The sequence below is a fragment of the Scyliorhinus torazame genome, chromosome 20 (genome assembly GCF_047496885.1).
Source record: "Scyliorhinus torazame isolate Kashiwa2021f chromosome 20, sScyTor2.1, whole genome shotgun sequence".
In the NCBI taxonomy this organism is placed as follows: domain Eukaryota; kingdom Metazoa; phylum Chordata; class Chondrichthyes; order Carcharhiniformes; family Scyliorhinidae; genus Scyliorhinus; species Scyliorhinus torazame.
In genome coordinates this window covers 26,979,145-27,003,807 of record NC_092726.1, presented here as the reverse complement: position 1 = coordinate 27,003,807, position 24,663 = coordinate 26,979,145, and the positions used below count along the sequence as shown (strand labels likewise).

Sequence of the window (24,663 nt, the reverse complement as noted above, 5' to 3'; positions counted from 1 at the left end):
AAGAAATTGTACCAGTAAGGGATGAGAAACATCAGGCAGGAGAGGCGATACAAACATCCAGCATTATTCCGATGGCCCCTGCAAAGAGAGAGAGAGAGAGAGAGAGGCAGGTGTTGAAATGTTAAATGAGTTAGCGCCGGGCGGCACGGCGGCGCAGTGGTTAGCACTGCTGCCTCACGGCGGAGAGGACCCGGGTCCGATCCTGCTCACTGGAGTTTGCACATTCTCCCCGTGTCTGCGTGGGTTTCGCCCCCACAACCCAAAGATGTGCAGGGTAGGTGGACCGGGCCACGCTAAATTGCCCCTTAATTGGAAAAAATGAACTGGGTACTCTAAGATTTGAAATAAACTCAGCTCCTGCCCCCCCCACGGACCTCCCTGTAAAACCTTGGGCGGGATTCTGCATTGGCTGACGCCGAAATCGTGAAACGCGATTGGGTGGAGAATAGGTTCCGACGCGAAGATCGGGGAGGGCGGCGATTTGATGCCCAAGTCCCTATTCTCTGACACCTCGACAGCAGTGTCAACGTGGGTCCGGAACGCACGTACAGTAAACACCGTTTGCATGTGATTAGCGGGCCCGAGCCGATATTCCCCGGGGCCTCCGCGACGCTCCGCCTCCGATGGGCCGAGTTCCCGGCGGCGCGGTTCACTTGTGCTTTTAGAAACAATGAAAGCGGCGCCGTTGCTGCCGAGGGGAGAGACGGGGAACGGAACGTGCCCCACATCGCCATAGTTTGCTGACAGTTCTGCCGCTGGCCGGGGGGGCGGGGGCTGAGGGGTTGGGGGGGGGGGGGCACGGAACGCCATTGTCGCAGCGGGGAAGGCAGCCATGCAGCTGCGCACGCCGCTAACTGCTCACTGTGAACTTAGGGTCGTAGGGGTGTTCCCCCCCTCCCCCAATCACGGACCCGGCGAATCCCGCACCGTCTCCCATTGGAATCGATTGTGTTCCACGCGGCCCGGTGCTAGCCCCTCCGCAGTTGCCTCTGTTGCCAATCACTTTAAGTCTATGTTCCCTTCTTATTCTCAACCCTTCCGCCCACGGGAGCACTCTCCCTCGCTGTGGACTCTGTCCCAGCAGCCCCCCCCCCCGGCGATTTCGACCGCGTCGGTCATGCCTCTTTTCCCAACCCTCTTCTTCTCCAAGGAGAACTTCCCGGCCCTCTCCAATCTGTCCCGTGTAACCGGAGCCAGCAAACCCTCAGGTTTCCGGGTACGAGACCCGAGCTAAATGAGGGACCGGAGACCACAGACTCACCCAGCCACATGATGACAAAGACCACGTACATCCAGTCCAACGGGAAAGGCTTCAGGAAATTGAACAGAGGAAAGCGACAGACCACCAGCTCATCCAAGTACCTGAAATCCAGCGAACTCAAGCCCCGCTCTTGCGGAATGTCAATGGTCATCAATAAACCTGCAAGATTGGGGCAGGGGACAGTGGGAGAAAGGTTTGAGAAGAAAATCCTGGCACATACAACACAAAATGAGGCCATTCAGGGCATCGCGAGTGTGCCAGCTCTTTGAAATACCCCAATAAAATCATTGAGAGGGGGCTACAAAGAACAACTAAAGAACAATACAGCACAGGAACAGGCCCTTCGGCCCTCCAAGCCTGTACCGGTCATGATACCAACCTTGGCCAAAACCCTCAGCACTTCCTTGTGCCGTATCCCTCTATACCCGTCCTATCCATGTGTTCGTCGAGATGCCTTTTGATCACCGTTAATGTATCTGCTTCCACAGTCTCCCCTGGCAACGCGTTCCAGGCACTCACCACCCTCTGCGTTTAAAACCTGCCTCGCACATCTCCTCTAAACTTTGTCCCATGGACCTTAACCTATGCCCCCTGGTGCGTGACCCCTCCACCCTGGGAAAGAGTGCCTGCCCATCCACTCTATCCATGCCCCTCATAATCTTGTAGACCTCTATCAGGTCGCCCCTCAACCTCCGTCTTTCTAATGAAAAGTCCGAGTCTATTCAGCCTCTCCACATAGCTGACACCCTCCAGACCAGGCAACATCCTGGTAAACCTCCTCTGCACCCTCTCCAAAGCCCTCCACATCCTTCTGGTAGTGTGGTGACCAGAATTGTGCGCAATATTCCAAGTGTGGCCTTACCAAGGTTCTACACAACTGCAGCATGACTTGCCAGTTTTTATACTCGATGCCCCGTCCAATGAAGACAAGCATTCCGTGTGCTTTCTTGACAACCTTGTCCACTTGTGTTGCCACCTTCAAAGATCTGTGGACCTGCACGCCCAGATCTCTCCAATTTTCTCTATTCTGCAAGAGTTTTGCCATTTACGGTATATTTCCTCTCTGTTAGACCTACCAAAATGCATTACCTCACATTTGGCTGGATTAAACACCATTTGCCATTTCTGTATGAGGGTTATTGATCGCAAACCATCTGTAAAGGTTGAATTTTATTTATTCATTGGACTGGGCGTCGCAGGCTGTGCTAACATTTATTGCCCATCCCTAATTGCCCTCTAGGGGCAGTTAAGAGTCAACCATATTGTTGTGGGTCTGGAGTCACATGTAGACCAGACCGGGTAAGGACGGCAGATTTCCTTCCCTAACGGACATTGGTGAACCAGATGTTTTTTTACGACAATCGCCAATGGCCACCATTAGAGTTCTGATTCCAGACTTTTGTTGCGTTCAAATTTCATCAACTACGGGGGTGGGATTCGAACCTGGGCAGAGCATTACCCTCCGGGTCTCTGGGTTTACTAGTCCAGTGACAATACCACAATGTCACCGCCTCCACGGTTGAATTTCCCGTAGCCTAGGATCACACGAACCACAAGGGTCAAAGCTTGCATCTTCCACAGTGAAGAGAGGGAGCAAACTTGGGTTAACATTCATTTGCAAGCAATGCGGATTCCGGGCCGGTAACACTTGGGGAGACAGTGGAGGGAATTCCGAAGCTCTGGAGCCCAGAAATCCACATACTGGAACGCTGTATATCCCAAAGGCTTCCCAACCACTGTAGTTGAACCAGTGACATGGGGTTGTAGGAACATCTGACTTGGGAGGCCAGTCAGCCAGTGGGAATCTGCTCCACCATCCCTTCAGATCACGGCAGGCGTGGAACGGACGAGGTCTTGGGGTGGACCGCTGAAGTGAGCGCACGTTTTCTCGCATCGGAAGGCTTTGAAAGCGGACGCGGTGTTGTTGCGGGACACCCAGCCAAGGGTAAAGGACCAGGTGAGGCTGAGGAATGGTCCGATGAGCCAGGTGTTTCATTCTGGCTTTGATAGCAGGGCGGGAGGGGGGAATGGAGACGATGGTGATGGGTGGGGTGGATCCTGGAGGTTTTTGCATTGACGGGACAGGGAATATTCGTTTTCCTCCTCAGTGCACAAGGTGTCTTGTGGTAGGGAAGGCGTTGCTGGCAGGGGCCAAGAAGGAGGCGTACTCAGCACTGAGTACAAAAGTTGGCAAGTCATGTTGCAGCTGTACAGAACCTTAGTTAGGCCACACTTGGAGTATAGTGTTCAATTCTGGTCGCCACACTACCAGAAGGATGTGGAGGATTTAGAGAGGGTGCAGAGGAGATTTACCAGGATGTTGCCTGGTACGGAGGGCTTTAGCTATGAGGAGAGGTTGAATAAACTCGGTTTCTTCTCACTGGAACGACAGAGGTTGAGGGGCGACCTGAAAGAGGTCTACAGAGTGGATAATCAGAGGCTTTTTCCCAGGGTAGAGGGGTCAATTACTAGGGGGCTTAGGTTTAAGGTGCGAGGGGCAAGGTTTAGAGGAGATGTACGAGGCAAGTTTTTTTTACACAGAGGGTAGTGGGTGCCTGGAACTCGCTGCCGGAGGAGGTGGTGGAAGCAGGGGCGATAGTGACATTTAAGGGGCATCTTGACAAATACATGAATAGGATGGGAAAAGAGGGATACTGACCCCGGAAGTGCAGAAGACTTTAGTTTAGACGGGCAGCATGGTCGGCACAGGCTTGGAGGGCTGAAGGGCCTGTTCCTGTGCACTTTTCTTTGTTCTTTGTGTCTTGTGGTAGGGAAGGCGTTGCTGGCAGGGGTAAAGAAGGAGGAGTACTCGGCGATCGTGATATCGGATCACGCGCCGCACTGGGTGGATGCGGGTCCTGGCGAAGGGGCCGCCCAGAGGCCGGATGTGGGCTTGTTGGCGGACCCAAACCTTCGCATCAAGATGGGGAGGGTGATGGAGGAGTCCGTGGAGTTCAATCGAAATGGGGAGGTCTCATTGTCGGGGGTTTAGGAGGCATTGAAGGCGGTAGTGAGGGGGGGGGGGGGGGGGGGGGGTTGGGGGGGCCATCCTGGTGGAGTTTTATAAGAAGTTTAAGGATAAGTTGCCGATGCTGATGGTGGAAAAGTTTGAGGATGCGATGGTAAAAGGGGGGCTGCCAGAGACAATGAGGCAGGCATCCATTTCATTTTTACTCAAAAAGGCTAAGGACCAGGTGCAGTGTGCGTCGTACAGGCCCATTTCTCTACTGAATGTGGATGTCAAGGTACTGGCGAAGGTGTTGGCGGTGAGGCTGGAGGAGTGTCTTCCTCAGGTGGTGGGGAGGATCAGACGGGGTTCGTCAAGGGCAGGCAGTTGTTGTCGAGTGTGCGACGGCTGCGGAATGTGGAGCTTTCTCCGGCACGGGAGGGAGTTAGAGGTGGCGGCGGCGTTGGATGCGGAGAAGGCGTTCGACAGAGTGGAGTGGATTAGGGTTTGCGGTGGTACTGGAGAAGTTTGGAATTGGGCCTAAGTTTGTGGCTTGGGTAAAATTGCGAGACAAGGATCCGACAGCTCGTGTGCGGACGAATGACATGCAGTCGGAGAACTTCCCGCTATTCCAGGAATGAGACAGGGGGTGCCCATTTTCCCCCTTCTGTTCCCGTTGGCGATTGAGCCCTTGGCTATTCCGGCCATCCCTTTACCTGGGGCTGGTTTAGCACAGTGGGCTAAACAGCTGTCTTGTAATGCAGAACAAGGCCAGCAGCGCGGGTTCAATTCCCGTCCCAGCCTCCCCGAACAGGCGCCGGAATGTGGCGACTAGGGGCTTTTCACAGTAACTTCATTGAAGCCTACTTGTGACAATAAGCGATTATTATTACTGCGCTGAGGGATTCAGGCTTAGAGGGGGATAGTGAGGTGGGGGAGCACAGGGTATCTCTGTGATGATTTTTTGCTGCACATTTCGGACCCGGGCTCATCTGTGAGGGACATAATGCGGTTGCTCTCTGCGCTCCCCCCCTCTCTCCAATAACCCTAGACTGCCTTGTCTATCAGAAATCTGTCTAAATCTGCCTTGAATAAATCTCAGCCTCGCTGATCGCCGGGAAATGGAATTCCATAGATTTCCGACCCTCAGAGAAAAATTAAATCTCCTCATCTCTGTCTTAATGACAAAGATAATCTTCATTAGTGTCACAAGTAGGCTTACTTTAACACTGTGAACCTAGGACCCTGGAGCTGTGAAGCAACAGTGCTAACCACTGGGGCTAAGGGTGACCTCTTGTTCTTAAACCGTGTCCCCTATTTCTCGTCGCCCCAACGAGGGAAAACATCCTCTTCAGCATCCACCCTGTCACGTTCCCTCGGGATCTTATGTGTCTCGGTAAGATCGCTGGTGTTTAAAAAAAAGTGCAAGTTCTAATCAGCTCCCAAGACCGTACACCTCCGCACATCATAACTAGAACCAGAAAACATGCCACGCGCACAACACAGGTGACGGCCTGACGGACGGTGATTCAGCCCTCGTTAAGGGTAGCCGTCCATGTGCGTTCAATTATCTGCCCCCCCCCCCCCCCCAAAGTTACGAGCTAGGTATATGATCGCTTTGAACCTCACAGGAAATCTGGGATGAATTAGCAGTGGAAAGAACGAATCCCTGTATGTTCGTTTTTAAAAAAGATTTGGGAGTGGTAACGGCACCGACATTTAACTGGAATGCACGGCCTTGATCGAGGCAGGGGACCCGCAAAAGTCAACTGGCAAGAATTAAAAGAGAAACATTTTTTATGTACTGGGCCCACTGCGTTCTTGTCAAGTCCTCAGCAAGGGTAACTCGCCTTCTCCCACTCCCTCGCCCATTGCCCTGCACTCTCTCTCTCTTTCGATAGCCTCGCCCAAACCTGCCTCTACCCTCACACTCAGGCAACCCGCTCCAGACCCCTGACCACTCGCTGTGTGGAGTTTGCCCGTTCTTCCCCCCCCCCCCCCCCGTATCTGCGCGGGTTTCCTCCGGGTGCTCCGGTTTCCTCCCACAGTCCAAAGATGTGCGGGTCAGGTGGATTGGCAGCGCTAAAATTGACCCTCAAGTGACCAGAAGGTTAGGTGGGGTCACGGGGAGAGGGCTTGGGCCTAAGTGGTGTGCTCTTTCGGAGGGGCGGTGCAGACTCGATAGGCCGAATGGCCTCCTTCGGCATTGTAGGAGTCAACCATCACCCCCAAGGGTTGATTCCTGAGGAATGAATTGGGATTAACTGGGAGGGAGCTACCAGTGATGCAATTATGATGGCGCAAAAACCAGCTTCACCGCCAAGTGCTGCCAACATTTTTACTTTGGGACTGTGGGAAGAAACCGGAGCACCCGGAGGAAACCCACGCAGGACACGGGGAGGACGTGCAGACTCCACACAGCCGGTCACCCCCAAGGCGGGAATTGAACCCGGGTCCTGTGAGGCAGCGGTGCTAACCATTGTGTCACCGTGCCTCCCGCTGAAACTTAAATTCAATCAGTAAAATCTGGAATGTAAAGGTAGCCTCAGTAATGGTGAGGGTGGCAGCCATTGTTCGATAAAAACCCAATCTGGTTCACTAATGTCCCTTTGGGGAACCCAGTCCTTACCCGGTCTGGCCTACACGTTACTCCAAACCCACAGCGATGTGGCTGACCTCATTTCTGTCCTTAAGCCACTTATTTCAAGGGCAATTAAGGACTAGCAACAACGCTGGCATGGCCAGGACATGCCACATTCCATGACATGTAAATTCAACTCAATTGTAGCAATTCAAATCTATAAAATGCCGAATTGTCACTTTTTTTTATTTTTTACAATAATTTTTTCGGTAAAGTTAGCTTTGAAACAACCTTCAACTTAAGGTGCGTAGAGTTTCTTTCTAATTTAAAGTATCCAATTCATTTTTTTTCCAATTGAGGGGCAATTTAGCGTGGCCAATCCACCTACCCTGCACATCTTTGGGTTGTGGGGGTGAGACCCACGCAGACACGGGGAGAATGTGCAAACTCCACACGGACGGTGACCCGGGGCCGGGATTCGAACCCTGGGACCTCGGCGCCGTGAGGCAGCAGTGCTAACTCACTGCGTCACCGTGCTGCCCAAGGTGCGTAGAGTTACGACAAGTGTCTCGGCTATGGAGTCGCGTCATCAAAACTCGTTCAGAATAATGTATAATCCCTGCTACATTAAAGCTACAAAAATAGTCTTCATAAACCCTGTTGTTCAAATTTATCTATCGCCATTGGAACTGGTTCAATTGGAGCACATTGCTGTTTTTGTGAAAATAATCATTTCAAACCTTAAAGTGCAACATATTTTAACCCACAATAATAGTTTTTTGGGGCAGCACGGTAGCATAGACCAGGGTCCCAGGCTCGATTCCCGGCTTGGGTCACTGTCTGTGCGGAGTCTACACGTTCTCCCAGTGTCTGCGTGGGTTTCCTCCGGGTGCTCCGGTTTCCTCCCACAGTCCAAAGGTGTGCAGGTTAGGTGGACTGGCCGTGCTAAATTGCTTTTAGTGTCCATGGGTTGGAGGGATAGGGTAGAAGTGAGGGCTTAAGTGGGTCGGTGCAGACTCGATGGGCCGAATGGCCTCCTTCTGCACTGCATGTTCTATGTTCCAATAAAAAATAGCCCTCGCTTCATTTCTTTAATAGTTTTTTTTTCCATGTCAATGCGATCCAACTGGGAAAAGTTGGGAGGTGCGAATTGGATGTTAAAGAGATACATAATGCCCAGGACATACAGGTTGCGGACCCCTGGGTTAGGGAGTAGCCAGGTGACATCCAACCAGTCTCGGCTCATACAGGGAGCCACTAGAAACCAGCATTGCCCCCCACCTGCCCCGCACCCACCAAGCCAGCACCCCTGCAGTCAGCTGAGGCCTAGTCAGTTTTCTCCACAGCCTGTTGCAGAGTTTCGACGCCACGTCAACCAGAGCTGGACCTTATCTGACAAAGAATGTTCTTGCTATGGAGGGAGTGCAGCGAAGGTTTACCAGGCTGATCCCTGGGATGGCGGGACTGTCATATGAGGCGGTTCGGATTATATTCATTGGAGTTTAGAAGAGTGAGAGAAGATCTCATAAAAACTTGTAAAATTCTAACAGGATAGGACAGGGTAGATTCAGAAAGAATGTTCCCGATGGTGGGGGAGTCCAGAACTAGGGGTCATAGTTTGAGGATAAGGGGTAAACCTTTTAGGACCGAGGTGAGGAGAAATTTCTTCACCCAGAGAGCTGTGAATCTGTGGAATTTGCTACCACAGAAAGTAGTTGAGGCCAAAACGTTGTGAGATTTCAAGAAGGAATTAGATTTAGCTCTTGGGGCTAAAGGAATCGAGGGGTATCGGGGGAAGGCGGGATCAGGGTATTGAACTTGATGATCAGCCATGATCATAATGGATGGGGGAGCAGGCTCGATGGGCCGAATGGCCTCCTCCTGATCCTATTTTCTCTGTATGTTTCTGTGTGCGTTGAGCAGTGAGATCAGTCAGACACGGTCACTGGGTAGAACTGGAAACTCATTCTTTATTTTCTCCCGTCCTGGCTCAAAGGGCTAACACCAGGCAACACAGACCAGGGATTGCCTGGAGCACTCTGCTTTCTCAGTTAGAGCACATTGACGTGGAAAAAAAAACTATTTAAAAAATGAAATGCTGGTACGGGAATTGAACCGTGCTGCTGGCCTGCCTTGGTCTGCTTTAAAAGCCAGTAATTTAGTCGCAATTCCCCCCCCCCCCCGAAAAACTTTAAATCTCGCCCCCCCCCCCCCCGCCCCCCGAGTCCTTGTACCATCAGCTGACGGGAACAGCTTCCCTCTGACGACCTTATCCAAACCTGTCGCAATCTTGTACGCCTCGTTCAAATCTCCTCCTCCACCTCCTTCACTCCGAGGAGACCAACTCCAGCTTCTCCAACCTCACCTTCTCCCAAATCTCCCACTCGAGGGACCCTCACGTCCCTCCCTAAAGTGTGGCGATGAGAACTGGCCGCAACACCCCAATTGAGGCCCAATCCTAGTTGAGGCCTAACCCAGGCTTTAGAAAAGGTAGAAGCGGCCCCTCCTCTCCCACCCCCACCCCCAGCAGGTGAACAGTGAGCATACGCACAGGGTGGGCACCTCTTCAACTGTTTAAGAAACAAAGGCGTGCATTTTTATAGCGCCTTTCACAACCTCCGAAAACGTTTGAAAGCCAATGGGGTACTTTCGTAGCGACAATCGTCATTGTTGGTTCAGCAATTATAGAGGGGGGGTCCTTTAAAATATTAAGCTAAAAAAAGATTCCTGAAAATGACTGATGAGTAAGTTATATAAACACTGTCCACGGCTGTATCAAGTGTTACAAATAATGAACTCCCAAGTTCTGAAGTTATCTGACATTATCTGCTATGAAGGTACATTCAACAAGATTGAAACATCCTAGCCGTGACCAGGCGTGACATAAGGAGCTTGAACGTGGGACAGAAGTCATGGGAAACTTAATTAACTTGGGATAATTGATTAATGTCGAATTAACCAATCGCCTGTTAAGTGAGTTACACTTTTTTCAAAAAAACTTTCTGTTGAAGTCACTTTTATCTCAAAGTTTGCTTCTACTTGTTCAGGAGACACTTCGAGAGACAGGGGGTAATTGTCAATGAACGGGATAAGACAACTCTTACGGTCATGTTAGAAACAGCAACCAAATTGCACGCAGCAAGCTGTCACACACTGCAGGCCAAATAATACTTTTGTTTTTAAAAAGTTTAGACTGGTAGGATAAATGTTTTCTGGGATAAGAACAAAGAATACAGCGCAGGAACAGGCCCTTCGGCCCTCCAAGCCTGCGCCGACCCTGGTACCTGCCTATAGTAAGACCGTCTGCACTTACGGAGTCCGTATCCTTCCGTTCCCGCCCTATTCATATATTTGTCTAGATGTCCCCTAAATGCCGCTTTGGTACCTGCTCCCACCACCTCCCCGGGCAGCGCCTCCCATATATTTACCACCCTCTGTGTAAAGAAACTTGCCTCGCACATCTGTTCTAAACTTTTCCCCACGCACTTTAAACCTATGTCCCCCAGTACGTGACTCTCCTACCCTAGGAAAGAGCATCTGACTATCCACTCTGTCCATGCCACTCATAATCTTGTAGACCTCGATCAGGTCGCTTCTCAACCTCCGTCGTTCCAGTGAGAACAGGCCGTGTTTATCTAACCTCTCCTCATAGCGAATGCCCTCCATACCAGCCAACTTCCTAATAAACCGCTTCTGCACCCCCTCCAAAGCAGCCACATCCTTCTGGTAGCGTGGCGAGCAGAATTGTGCGCAATATTCCAAATGAGGCCCAACTAAGGTCCTGTGCAGGCAACATCCTAGTAAACCACTCCTGCACCTTTTCCAAAGCACCCAGCTCCTTCTGGCAGTGTGGCGACCGGAATTGTGCGCAATATTCCAAATGAGGCCTAACTAAGGATGATCCTTCTCTGCTTTGAACAGTGCCACATGCTTTGCACCCCTCCACCTCCCACCCACCCACCACCGCTCTCGACAGGCAGGAAAGACGTCTGGACTCACCAAACAGAAACCTGAAGACCCCCAGGGACGCGGGGTCGGTGGGCCGGTTCAGCAGACAGACAAATCGGTGCCAGCTTCGCAGATCTGACAGCTCAAACCCAAAGATCCTCTTCATTTTGCCCACCTCCTCCTCCGTCCGGGTCTCCTGCGGGGTTTGCGTCCTCACGCGCTGAGGTGTAGCCGGAGAGCTGGAACCAGAGGCAGCAGCTTTGCCCCAAAGCAAAACAGACCAAATAGCAACTTATTTCTTATTGTTAATCCCCTCCTCCCGCCCATCCCCCAAAATGTTACAAACAAGGAGCCATAGGAGGCCATGCAGAAGTCTCTTAAGCCTGCTCCACCATTTAATACAATTATAGAATCCCTACTGTGCAGGAGGAGGCTATTCGGCATGTCGAGTCTGCACCGACCCTTCGAAAGAGCGTCCCCACTAGACCCACTCCCCACCCTATTCCCGTAACCCCACCTAATCTGCACATCTTTGGACACTAAGGGGTAATTTTAGCCCAGCCAATTCTCCTAACCTGGACATCTTTGGACACGTGGGCAGCACGGTAGAACAGTGGTTAGCACTGTTGCTTCACAGCGCCAGGGTCCCAGGTTCGATGCCCGGCTTGTCTGCGCGGAGTCTGCCCGTTCTCCCCCGTGTCTGCGTGGGTTTCCTCCGGGTGCTCCGGTTTCCTCCCACAAGGCCCGAAAGACGTGCTCGTTAGGTGAATCGGACATTCTGAATTCTCCCTCAGTGCACCCGAACAGGCGTCGGAATGTGGCGACGAGGGGATTGTCACAGTAACTTCATTGCAGCGTTAATGTAAGCCTACTTGTGACAATAATAAATATCATAACTAAGGGAAAATTTAGCATGGCCAATCTACCTAACTTGCACATCTTTGGACACCAAGAGGCAATTTTAGCGCAGCCAATGCACCTGACCTGGACATCTTTGGACTGTGGGGGGAATCCGGAGCACCCGGACGAAACCCACGCTCACACGGGGAAAACGTGCAGACTCCACACAGACAGTCACCAAAGGCCGGAATCGAACCCGGGTCCCTGGCGCTGTGAGGCAGCAGTGCTAACGGCGGCAGCATCCCGACCCCGGGTCACCCTCCGTGTGTGTGGAATTTGCACATTCTCTCCCCACCACCGCCCCCCCCCCCCCCCCCCCGTGCCTGCGTGGCTCTCTGGCCACAACCCGTAAAGATGCAGGCAAATTGCCCATTCCAAAATTGGGCACAAAAAAATTGGGTACAACAAATTTTTTAATAGCAGTGCTGACCACTGTGCCAGACTTCTTGTAGAAGGAACGCTTGTTGCATAGTAAGGACTTCAAGGACAAGTGGGTCTTTGGGGATTAAGAGGGGTGCATTACACATTGCAATGGCAGTGAAATATACCTCTCTTTCTGTATTTGCTGATTCTCATTATAAATCATTAACCACTGTTGATTCTGAGTGAGGTTGGCTATTGGGTTTGTTCTATCCCTGTGGACACAGGCACTGTTTCAGAGATGGTTGCATTTGTTGGAGGGGACTGCGCGCTGTGCTGTCTGCACGCTTACCTGTCCTGCCCAGGTTGTCCCCGCTCGCCCGCTGCATTGTCTCCACCGCTGGGACCTGGGAACTAGCGCTGGCTAGAGCCTCAGCGGAGCTACCACGTCCTCAGAGCTTGCCACACCGCCAGAAAGCACGTCCCACTCGCTCCTTCGCAACCCTCTGCTCCCAGACACACTGCCGCAAAGCCTTGTCGTCAAATAGCTCCTCCCAGCTTTCCCAGATCCCCCTGAATACTGCTGTTCACCAAATGACCACAATGCTTTCATATACAGTTATTTTAAAAATTTAGATTACCCAATTATTTTTTTCCCCCCAATCAAGAGGCAATTAAATGTGGTCAATTTGCCTACCCTGCACATAAGTAAGACCATCAGACAAAGGTGCAGAATAGGGCCACTCGGCCCATCGATTCTGCTCCACCATTCAATCATGATTTATATTTTTCTCATCCCCATTCTCCTGCCTTCTCCCCATAACCCCTGATCCCCTTATAAATCAAGAACCTATCTATCTCTGTCTTTTTTATAATAAGAAGTCTTACAACACCAGGTTAGAGTCCAACAGGTTTGTTTCGAATCACTAGCTTTCGGAGCGCTGCTCCTTCCTCAGGTGAATGAAGAGGTGGGTTCCAGAAACATATATATAGACAGATTCAAAGATGCCAGACAATGCTTGGAATGCGAGCATTAGCAGGTGATTAAATCTTCACAGATCCAGAGATGGGGTAACCCCAGGTTAAAGAGGTGTGAATTGTGTCAAGCCAGGACAGTGGGTAGGATTTCGCAGGCCAGATGGTGGGGGATGAATGTAATGCGACATGAATCCCAGGTCCCGGTTGAGGCCGCACTCATGTGTGCGGAACTTGGCTATAAGCTTCTGCTCGGCGATTCTGCGTTGTCGCGGGTCCTGAAGGCCGCCTTGGAGAACGCTTACCCGGAGATCAGAGGCTGAATGCCCTTGACTGCTGAAGTGTTCCCCGACTGGGAGGGAACATTCCTGCCTGGTGATTGTCGCACGATGTCCGTTCATTCGTTGTCGCAGCGTCTGCATGGTCTCGCCAATGTACCACGCTTCGGGACATCCTTTCCTGCAGCGTATGAGGTAGACAACGTTGGCCGAGTCGCATGAGTATGTACCGCGTACCTGGTGGGTAGTGCTCTCACGTGTAATGGTGGTATCCATGTCGATGATCTGGCACGTCTTGCAGAGATTGCCATGGCAGGGTTGTGTGGTGTCGTGGTCACTGTTCTGAAGACTGGGTAGTTTGCTGCAAACAATGGTCTGTTTGAGGTTGCGCGGTTGTTTGAAGGCAAGTAGTGGGGGTGTGGGGATGACCGTGGCAATTTAGAGTACCCAATTCATTTTTCCAATTTAGGGGCGTGTTCAATCCACCTAACCTGCACATCACCCCGCAAACACGGGGAGAATGTGCAAACTCCACACGGACAGTGACTCAGATCCGGGATCGAACCTGGGACCTAGGTGCTGTGAGACTGCAGTGCTAACCACTGCGCCACCGTATCTATCTCTTTCTTAAAGACACTCAGTGATTTGGCCTCCACAGCCTTCTGGGGCAAAGAGTTCCACAGATTCACCACCCTCTGGCTGAAGAAATTCCTCCTCATCTCTGTTTTAAAGGATCGTCCCTTCAGTCTGAGATTGTGTCCTCTGGTTCTAGTTTTTCTACTTGTGGAAACATCCTCTCCCCGTCCACTTCAGTTTTCAAAAGGTGCCATATCAAACACAAAGTCAAAGGTCATGATGAGGGGGGTAACATATTAGCAAGTACAAATGGTTGATTCGCTAACAGGAAGTAGATAGTAGGGAAATTCATGCTGAAGTCTCATTGTTTTACAATCTATATCACTGTTGCTAACTTTGGTTGGCTCTTAATTTGTTGCCCGTTGTGTCTTTACTTAATTTACTCTGTTTCTATAACCTTTGCTCTAGAGTCGCCAGGTATCTTTATGATACCTCCACGAGGTTCAAGTTCAAGTGCTGATCAATAACTCAATACACCAGTTAGTAAGTTTCAAATCAAAACACATTTATTATACACAGTCAATCACTACTCATGCATAAAACTCTACTTACTAGACTATCTCTAACACCAAAAGGCCTATACTTAGCTTCGGAACTGGCCCACCAGGTCAGGGGAACAAATTGCCTTTCCTTCGATTCTGAGTCTGCGGGATTCAAAAGCTGGTATGGACTGGTAGCTAGGAGCGCCTATCTTGTAGCGTGCGTTGACTGGAGACTTACTTGGTTGATGCAGCAACTTAGGCAGGTCACTTTCAAGGGGTAGTTCGAGCTGCTGAGTGACCCTGCCAAGAAGGACGATTTGAACTTGGGGGCTCTACCTTATAGTCCCCAGGGGCTTCCCGCCCTTCGGGGCGGACCCCGTATCTGGTTCCAAGTGATTGGACTGCGTTCCGATCACTTGGATCGATTTCTCCAATACTGGAGATGTCCCCTGATCGCTGGGCGGTCCCTAAGTGTCCGTTGGCCTTCCTTTGTCTTGGCTCCTGCTGGCGCCGAGGAGTCTGGCTTGGACTTATTCACCTTAAATGTTTCGATTGTTCCCGGGGATCGCTCATTAGTATGCAGATGGCTGTTGGTTTCAGTGCTGTCTGGGTTTCTGCAAGTTCTGATACACAGGAAACTTTGCACCTGCTTGTTTCTCCTGTGTTGGCTGAATTTCCCTGCATCCTTTGCAGATCTCCATTTTAAATCGGGAAGTGGCCAACCCAGGTGGCTACAGTGCCATCTATCAAAGGTAGCAACTCACCAAGGCACATTCAACAGCACCAGAGACAAAGAGTAATGCACTGAGGACTCAAGTTCAAATCCCGCCACTGCAGATCGTGAACTTTGAATTCAATAAAAAACAAAATCTGGAATTAAAAGTCCAGTGACGACCATGAAATCATTGTCAATTGTCGTAAAAACCCATCTGGTTCACTAATGTCCTTTAGGGAAGGAAATCTGCTGTCCTTACCTGGTCTGGCCTACATGTGACTCCAGACCCACAGTAATGTGGTTCATGTTTAATAATAATCTTTATTATTGTCACAAGTCAGCTTACATTAACACTGTAATGAAGTTACTGTGAAAAGCCCCTAGTCGCCACACTCCGGCGCCTGTCCGTGTACACAGGGAGAATTCAGAATGTCCAATTCACCTAATCGGGACTTGTGGGAGGGAACCGGAGCACCCGGAGGAAACCCACGCAGACACGGGGAGAACGTGCAGACTCCGCACAGACAGTGACCCAAGTCGGGAATCGAACCCGGGTCCCTGGAGCTGTGAAGCCACAGTGCTAAGCACCGTGCTACCATAACTGCCCCCTCAAGGGCAATTAGGGATGGGCAATAAATGCTGGCCGAGCCAGCAACGCTCATGACCCAGGAACGAATAAAAACAAAACTTACAAAACCCACCACCATCTAGAAGGACAAGGGCAGCAGATACCTGGGAACCCCACCACCTGGAGGTTCCCCTCCAAGTCACTCACCACCTCGACTTGGAAATATATCGGCCGTTCCTTCACTGTCGCTGGGTCGAAATCCTGGAGCTCCCTCCCTAACAGCACTGTGGGTGTACCTACACCACACGGACCGCAGCGGCGCAAGAAGGCGGCTCACCCACCACCTTCCCGAGGGGTAACTAGGGATGGACACCCACATCTCATGAAGGAATATTTTTTTTAAATCGAAGAAGAGACCTAATTAAGTTACTGACACAAAGACACCATTCTCTATATACTAGATAAAGCATCTCTACAACTTTCCACTATGGTCGGAATTACCGAAGGAACTACAACTTAACAATAAACCAAAGAATGAGACTTCTTAGGCAGTATTAACCTCCAAACGGACAGGGGGGGCAGGCGGGTGATGGAGATTAGGCAAGTGGAGAGCCCACTTTGGGCTGCAATAGAGACAATTTTGGAGGTAGACAACTAGCGTTCACTGTTCCAGATGTATGCCTGAGGGAATACAGCAGCCAAGAGGAGTTAGAATGGATGGCCTGATCCAATAGGTAAGATCCTTTCCAGCACTGCTTGTGGGCCAAGAGGAGCAGGATTTATTTCCCCTCACCACCCCCCCTGCCCCTAGCCCACCAGCCTCTACTGCTTCTATTCCCATGATCAAACTGGTCGCTGCCCGACTGGCTCCTCCCCGAGTCCAACTCACTCTCTCCCGTCCCCAACCCTTGATCTCTGACTGACCCCGTGTCGGACTCCACTCTCCGAATAGCTGATCTCGCTCCCTGCCACAACGTCCCAAAAGTCCCGTCACCCCCAACTCTCCCGACCCTCCCAAGGATCCGACTCCCCCCCCCCCCCCCCCCCCCCCCCCTCCCAAAGTGTCTAATCCTTGGCAGCGGCCAAGAAATGGATTGGATTGGGACACTTTGAACAAGGACCTGCCATTAAATTTGCATTATTTCAGGCAAAATGGTTTGAAGTTAAGTATAGTTGAGGTACACATCAGCCAAGAACTAATTAACAGGCGGAGCGGGTTCGAGGGGCTAAATCCCTCCTCATGTTCTGAATATTTCGACATGCTTGAAATATTCGCAAGGCAGTGGGTAAACACCAGAGGAGCGGGAATATTTGGATTGTTTTACCAGAGAACCAGCACAGATATTCTTTTTTCCCAATTAAGGGGCAATTTAGCGTGGCCAATCCACCTACCCTGCACATCTTTGGGTTGTGGGGGGTGAGACCCACCCAGACACAGGGGAGAATGAGCAAACTCCACACGGACGGAGACCCGGGGCCGGAATCGAACCTGGGCCCTCGGCGCCGTGAGGCAGCAGTGCTAACTGCTCAGTCACCTTGTCACCCAAGTGGTGGGGGAGGGAATTAGTTGCAGCAAGGTTCCAGTTTTGGAATGAGATCTTGAGATTCGAGTTTGCAGAGCTCAGAGAAGAGGTCATTCAAGCCCATCAAGTCTGTGCAGGCAAAATATGTGCAGGGTCGGAGGATTGGACACGCTAAATTGCCCCTCAATTGGGAAAAAAAGAACTGTGCACTCTAAATTTATAAAAAGAAACTAATTGCCCACTTGAAATGTTTCGGGGAGAGTGCGGGAGTGTGGTGTTGAGGTAGAGGATTAGCTATGAGTCAGCAACGATCGTGTTGAATGAAGGGATAGGCTCGAAGGGGCCAAATGGCCTACTTGTGCTCCGAATTTGCTATGTTTTTAATGTCCTCCCACTCGACCCCCATCCGACAGTCCTGCCTTCAACCCACACGTTGTTGCAAAATTGTTTTAACAGTTGATCGTGGAACTAGTGGCCTGACCCTTTGCCTGGCAAACAGGAACTCTGCCAGGTTAAAAATCAACTCTTCCGCATATTCTCCCCCGTGTGTCTGCGTGGCTCTCACCCCCACAACCCAAAGATGTGCAGGGTAGGTGGATTGGCCGCGCTCAATTGCCCCTTCGTTGGAAAAAAAGAATTGAGGGTACTCTAAATTTGTTTTAAAAAAGAAAATCAAGTCCTCAATGGCTGAAGAAACGAAGGATCTGTGCCCAAATTAAACACAGAAACAGATAATCTATAGTTACGAAACATACATTGCATAAGTACATTACATAACTCATCAAATATGGGATGGTATAAAATCATAGAATCATACAATTTACAGTGCAGAAGGAGGCCATTCGGCCCATCGAGTCTGCACCGGCCCTTGGAAAGAGCACCCTACCCAAGTTCACACCTCCACCCTATCCCCGAGACCCAGTAACCCCACCTAACCTTTTTTTTTTGGTCACTAAGGGGCAATTTATCACGGCCAATCCACCTAACCTGCACATCTTTGGACTGTGGGAGGAAACCGGAGCACCCAGAGGAAACCCACGCAGACACGGGGAGAACGTGCAGACTCCGCACGGACAGTGATCCAAGCCGGGAATCGAACCTGGGACCCTGGAGCTGTGAAGCAACTGTGCTAACCACTGTGCTGCCGTGCCGTCCACTGAAATGAAATGAAAATCGCTTATTGTCACGAGTAGGCTACAACGAAGTTACTGTGAAAAGCCCCTAGTCGCCACATTCCGGCGCCTGTTCGGGGAGGCTAGTATGGGAATTGAACCGCGCTGCTTGCCTGCCTTGGTCTGCTTTAAAAGCCAGCGATTTAGCCCAGTGAGCTAAAGTGCCTTACAGTTCAGTTTATTTCGAAACCCTATGTAACATGAGGTGCCTCACGATACTTACAAGCATAGGTCACATCCACAAAATATATTTTGGGTCAAATATTCTCTTTCGCACATGGCCCAATGGGTTTTACACGGATTTCAAGGCCTCCAACATCAGATTGACTACAGCTCCGCCTTCAACACCATAATCCCAGCCAAAACTCCAAAACCTAGGACTTGGCTCCTCCCTCTGCAACTGGATCCTCGACTTCCTGACCCATAGACCACAATCAGTAAGGATAAACAACACCTCCTCCACAATAGTCCTCAATACCGGGGCCCCGCAAGGCTGCGTTATTAACCCCCAACTATACTCCCTATACACACACGACTCTGTGGCAAAATTTGGCTCCAACTTCATCTACAAGTTTGCTGATGACACGACCGTAGTGTATCGGATCTCGAATAACGATAAGTCCGAATACAGGAGGGAGATAGAGAACCTAGTGGAGTGGTGTACAACAACAATCTCTCCCTCAATGTCAGCAAAACTAAAGAGCTGGTCATTGACTTCAGGAAGCAAAGTACTGTACACACCCCTGTCAGCATCAACGGGGCCGAGGTGGAGATGGTTAGCAGTTTCAAATTCCTAGGTGTGCACATCTCCAAAAGTCTGTCCTGGTCCACCCACGTCGACGCTACCACCAAGAAAGCACAGATTTCAGTAATACTGCACCAGGTATCAGTAATACTGCATCAGGTAACAGTAATACTGTATAAGATATCAGTAATACTGCATGAGGTATCAGTAATTCGACTCCAGGTATCAGTAATATTATACAGGTATCAGTAATACTGCAGCAGGTATCAGTAATACTACTACAGGTATCAGTAATATTATACCAGGTATCGGTAATAGTACACAAGGTATCAGTAATTCTGCACCAGGTATCAGTAATACTGCACCAGGTATCAGTAATACTACACCAGGTAACAGTAATACTGTATAAGATATCAGTAATACTGCATGAGGTATCAGTAATACTACTCCAGGTATCAGTAATATTATACCAGGTATCAGTAATACTGCATCAGGTATCAGTAATATTTCACCAGGTATCAGTAATACTACACCAGGTAACAGTAATACTGTATAAGATATCAGTAATACTGCATGAGGTATCAGTAATTCGACTCCAGGTATCAGTAATATTATACAGATATCAGTAATACTGGGCCAGGTATCAGTAATACTGCACCAGGTAACAGTAATACTGTATAAGATATCAGTGATACTGCATGAGGTATCAGTAATTTGACTCCAGGTATCAGTAATATTATACAGATATCAGTAATACTGGGCCAGGTATCAGTAATACTGCATAAGAAATCAGCAATACTACTCCTGGTATCAGTATATTATACCATGTATCAGTAATACTACACCAGGTATCAGTAATACTGCACCAGGTATCAGTAATACTGCACCAAGTAACAGTAATACTGCATAAGATATCATCAATACTGCATGCGGTATCAATAATACTTCTCCAGGTATCAGTAATATCATACCAGGTATCAGTAATACTACACCAGGTAACAGTAATACTGTATAAGATATCAGTAATACTGCATGAGGTATCAGTAATACTACTCTAGGTATCAGTAATATTATACCAGGTATCAGTAATACTACACCAGGTATCAGTAATACTACTCTAGGTATCAGTAATATTATACCAGGTATCAGTAATACTGCACCAGGTATCAGTAATACTACTCTAGGTATCAGTAATATCATACCAGGTATCAGTAATACTACACCAGGTAACAGTAATACTGTATAAGATATCAGTAATACTGCATGAGGTATCAGTAATATTACTCTAGGTATCAGTAATATTATACCAGGTATCAGTAATACTACACCAGGTATCAGTAATACTACTCTAGGTATCAGTAATATTATACCAGGTATCAGTAATGCTGCACCAGATATCAGTAATACTGAACCAGGTATCAGTAATACTACACCCAGTAATATTCTCCCCCCACCCCCCTCACACCCGCAGATACCACTAACTTCACAAAGGCTAACTTCCTCCTCATTGCCAAGTTAGTACTGGGCCCTAAGCCAGTTCTATCAGTGGAGTTCTGCTCAGTGGTTGAAATTTTTCCACACCCTTCATATCCACCATGGAATTGAGCAACACGATTAGCACATCGCCTTCTCAAGAAGGAGTACTGTGCCGTTGCGGGATTGGGAGGGAGTAACAAAATGACGTGGTATAGATGGAAGAAAAATGGCCCATCAGGAGGAAGCTATTGCAACAGAATCGTTGAATCCCTACAGTGCAGAAGGAGGCCATTCGGCCCACTGAGTCTGCGTCAGCCCTCTGAAAGAGCCCCCTACCTAGGCCCACCCCTCCCGCCCTATCCCCGTAACCCCACCTAACCTTTTGGACAATAAGGGGCAATTTAGGCCAATCCGCCTAAAAGAACATTATCTGCCTGTGAAGTTTTTTTAAAATATTTTTTTTTTTATTCGCCATTTTCACATTTTCCTTCAAAAATCTACACCCCACCCACAAACGGTAAACAGTAACAAATACAAAATCAATCCCCTTAACAATACTAACGATCCCATCCTCCCACCACCCCAAACAACGGCCCACCTGTCAATATATGCATCCAGTAAAACAAACCCTCCCACGGTGGAAACAAAAAACAAAGGAGAAAAAGAAAAAGGAGTCCAGGACCGCCCATGGTCACCATTTACCTATAGAGTCCACTCCCCCTCCCCCCCCTACACTCAACGCCATCCAGCCTCTGAAAGAGTACCGTACATGATACCCAAGAGTTGTACACCCTCCCGCCCAAGTCTCCAGCTCCTCCCGTCCACTGCCTCTTGTAAAACTCCTCCCCCCAACCTCGGTTCCTTCCCCCCAACTCTCCACCCCGGCTAGACCACTCGGACCCTGTTCTGCCAGGCTCCGATGGCCGCAGCCCCTCCCCCACCTCACTCCCGTTCACTGGCCGGCTTAAACCGGCCAGCGTGGAGGCCCCCGCCCGGGTCCCTTTCCCCCTTGCCCGGCCCTAGGAAAGCCCAAAGATCCCCTTTTAGCACACAAACCCCGCATATCCACCGACACCCCAAAGAGCCCTCATTTGTCAGCATTGCAACATCGGGAGCAAGACAGCTCATTTGCATCAAAATTCCCGCAAACAGCAATGAGATCATAGCCAGATAATGGCGGGCTTCTCCGCACGCCCCCCACCGGCAGCGGGATTCCCCGTCCCGAGAGCTGGCCAATGGGGTTTCCCATTGTGGGCACACCCCCCCCCCACGCCGTGAGTGGGGAAATCCGTGGGCGTGAGTGCGCTGCCGAGGGTCCCGCCGAGGGAGTACCCCGCGCAATATGTTTCTGAAATGAATGCTGGTTGAGGGGTGAATGTTGTCCGAGACACCAGGGAGAGCTCTCCTGCCGTTCTTCGACCAGTGCAGGGGGATCCTTTATGCCGACCCACGGTGTGAACATAGAACATACAGTGCAGAAGGAGGCCATTCGGCCCATTGAGTCTGCACCGACCCACTTAAGCCCTCACTTCCACCTATCCCCGTAACCCCTCCTAACCTTTTTTTTTTGGTCACTGAGGGCAATTTATCATGGCCAATCCACCTAACCTTCCTGTGGGAGGAAACCGGAGCACCCGGAGGAAACCCACGCAGACACGGGGGAGAACGTGCAGACTCCGCACAGACAGTGACCCAGCGGGGAATCGAACCTGGGACCCTGGCGCTGTCAAGCCACAGTGCTATCCACTTGTGCTACCGTGCCGCCATCAGTAATACTGCACCAGGTATCAGTAATGCTACTCCAGGTGTCGGTAATACTGCACCAGGTAACAGTAATACTGCATAAGAAATCAGTAATACTGCATAAAGTATCAGTAATTCGACTCCAGGTATCAGTAATATTATACCAGGTATCAGTAATACTGAACATCAGCATCGCTGCAACGCTCTGTCAGTACTGCAGTCCGGAATGGCGTGTTCAAGCGTCAATGGCGTTGGAGACCCAGAAGTGGAGGTAGGGCCTGACATTAACATTTGTGCATAGCCGAGCTGTCGTGGCCATTAACCACCACGGTGACGCATACCGGACTGCCACTTCCCTCTTCCATCGGCTACTGAATCCAGCTGTGAAAACCGAAGTTTTGGGCACAGTTCATGTCACGTTTACAAGTGTCCCTGATCGGTTTGGGCGTTCTACTGGTTTCCCAGTCCTGGCTACCTCACCACACAGAAGACCCTTGGGTAGGCGACTGTCAATGTGCCTGAGCCAGCGAAGTTGTCTGCCTCAATGAGTGCCAGCGTGCTTGGGAGATTTGCCTTTGGAAACCTGACACACATGTTCTTTCTTCTACCACCAGATGCAGAAAATATGCCTCAAACCCTCAGCCGACCTTCATAACCCACACAGCTGACCTTCGCGACCCAGGCCACCCAACCTTCGCGACCCACCATTTTCACTTACCTTTAGTGCGACCGGTGAACCTGCTTGGTCCTCACGATCTCACTTGCTTCGTCGTTCAATGTTACATTTCTGATAATTACTTCAGCTGATGATTTAAGATCTCATTACATTCTTTGAAAAAAAATCAAGAGATTTGTCATCCAACCCGCCATGTTTAGTCTTGAAATGTCTTCGAAGTTTTGAGGGTTTTAATCTTTCATTTGCCAGTACTTCCCTGCTTACAACACACATGGGCTTTGCATCCTGATTTGCATTGGCACAATTAACAAAGCCATACCTCAAGTAATCATCTTTATGCTGCTTTGTTCCTGTTTTCAGCTTCTTCTTCATGGGTTGTTCACCAGAGGCCCTGGTGTTCACACCAGCACTGCTGGCATCTACAAAATGGACGAATCCCTCTCGCATCCAGAGCGATCTGCTCTCTGCCTCTGCTTCTGGAGAGAAGACTCCATCAGTTTTTAAGAGCCTCCCTTCTCGATGTGAAAACATACCTCGGGCTGTATTTAATAGAAAACGACAGAATAGGTTTGGAATGCTGAACGTACCACAGATCACGGGAACAAGATGGAAAGTGTTCAGAGATGATTGTTTAAGATAATCCTGGGGAATGCGTACCACAGCTAACCTGGCACAAAGAACTGAATGTGCGTTTCCCTCACGGAAAAGTGGGAAAAGCTCCGCCTGGACTTTGCCAGGAAATTCTTCAATCCCGCTTCCTGTTGGCGCTGTCTATTGAAAGGAATTGGGCTGTGGAATTGAGGAGGGAAAACGTTCTGCGGGAATTCCGGGCGGCTGGACTGGGGAATCCCGTCCATTGTTCAACAACTTGAACGGACACGTAGACCAATCCTCTACTTTGTGTTTGCACATCCTCCCCGTGTGTGCGTGGGTTTCCTCCGGGTGCTCCGGTTTCCTCCCACAGTCCAAAGATGTGCAGGTTAGGTGGATTGGCCAGGCTAAATTGCCCCTTTAGGTGGGGATGGAGGAATAGGGTGGGGCTTTGGGCCTAGGTAGGCTGCTCTTTCGATGGGTCGGTGCCGACTCGATGGGCCGAATGGCCTCCTTCTGCACTGTAAGGATTCTACGGTTCAGAAAACTCATAAATAGGAGGTAAATGATTGAGAATCTAATGACCCCGACCTGGTCAATGGACTTGAATACAAAACGTAGCGTGCGGAGACCTTTCATTGCTGTTCTGTAAATTAGGGAGATCAGCATTTTGAAACCAACTGCAATACTGAAATGTTCATGATTGTACGATCCTTTTATTATTTTACACTTCATTTTTATTTTAATCGCAGAACCCCTACAGTGCAGAAGGAGGCCATTCGGCCCATCGAGTCTGCACCAACCTTCCAAAAGAACACCCGAACCTAGGCCCACTCACCTCCCCTGCTCTATCCCCGTAACCCCACCTAACCAGCACATCTTTGGACACTAAGGGGCAATTTAGCGCGGCCAATCCACCTAGCCTGCACACCTTTGGACTGTGGGAGGAAACCGGAGCACCCGGAGGAAACCCGCGCAGACACGGGGAAGAACGTGCAGACTCCCCACAGTCACCCAAGCCAGGAATCGAACCCGGGACCCTGGCGCCGTGAGGCAGCAGAGCTAACCGCTGTGCCGCCCTCTATC

At 50.1% G+C, this 24,663-nt stretch overlaps 1 protein-coding gene across 1 annotated transcript in view; it reads right to left on the bottom strand.

Moving 5' to 3' along the window:
• ggcx (gamma-glutamyl carboxylase) overlaps positions 1-12,525 on the bottom strand; it is a 59,652-nt gene extending 47,127 nt beyond the window's left edge. The window contains 5 exon segments of the mRNA XM_072486109.1: positions 3-49; positions 52-78; positions 1,262-1,420; positions 10,789-10,995; positions 12,350-12,525. Of these exon segments, the coding sequence (XP_072342210.1) occupies positions 3-49; positions 52-78; positions 1,262-1,420; positions 10,789-10,995; positions 12,350-12,386 (477 nt within the window). The 5' untranslated portion in view covers positions 12,387-12,525.
• Positions 12,526-24,663: the final 12,138 nt, after the last annotated feature.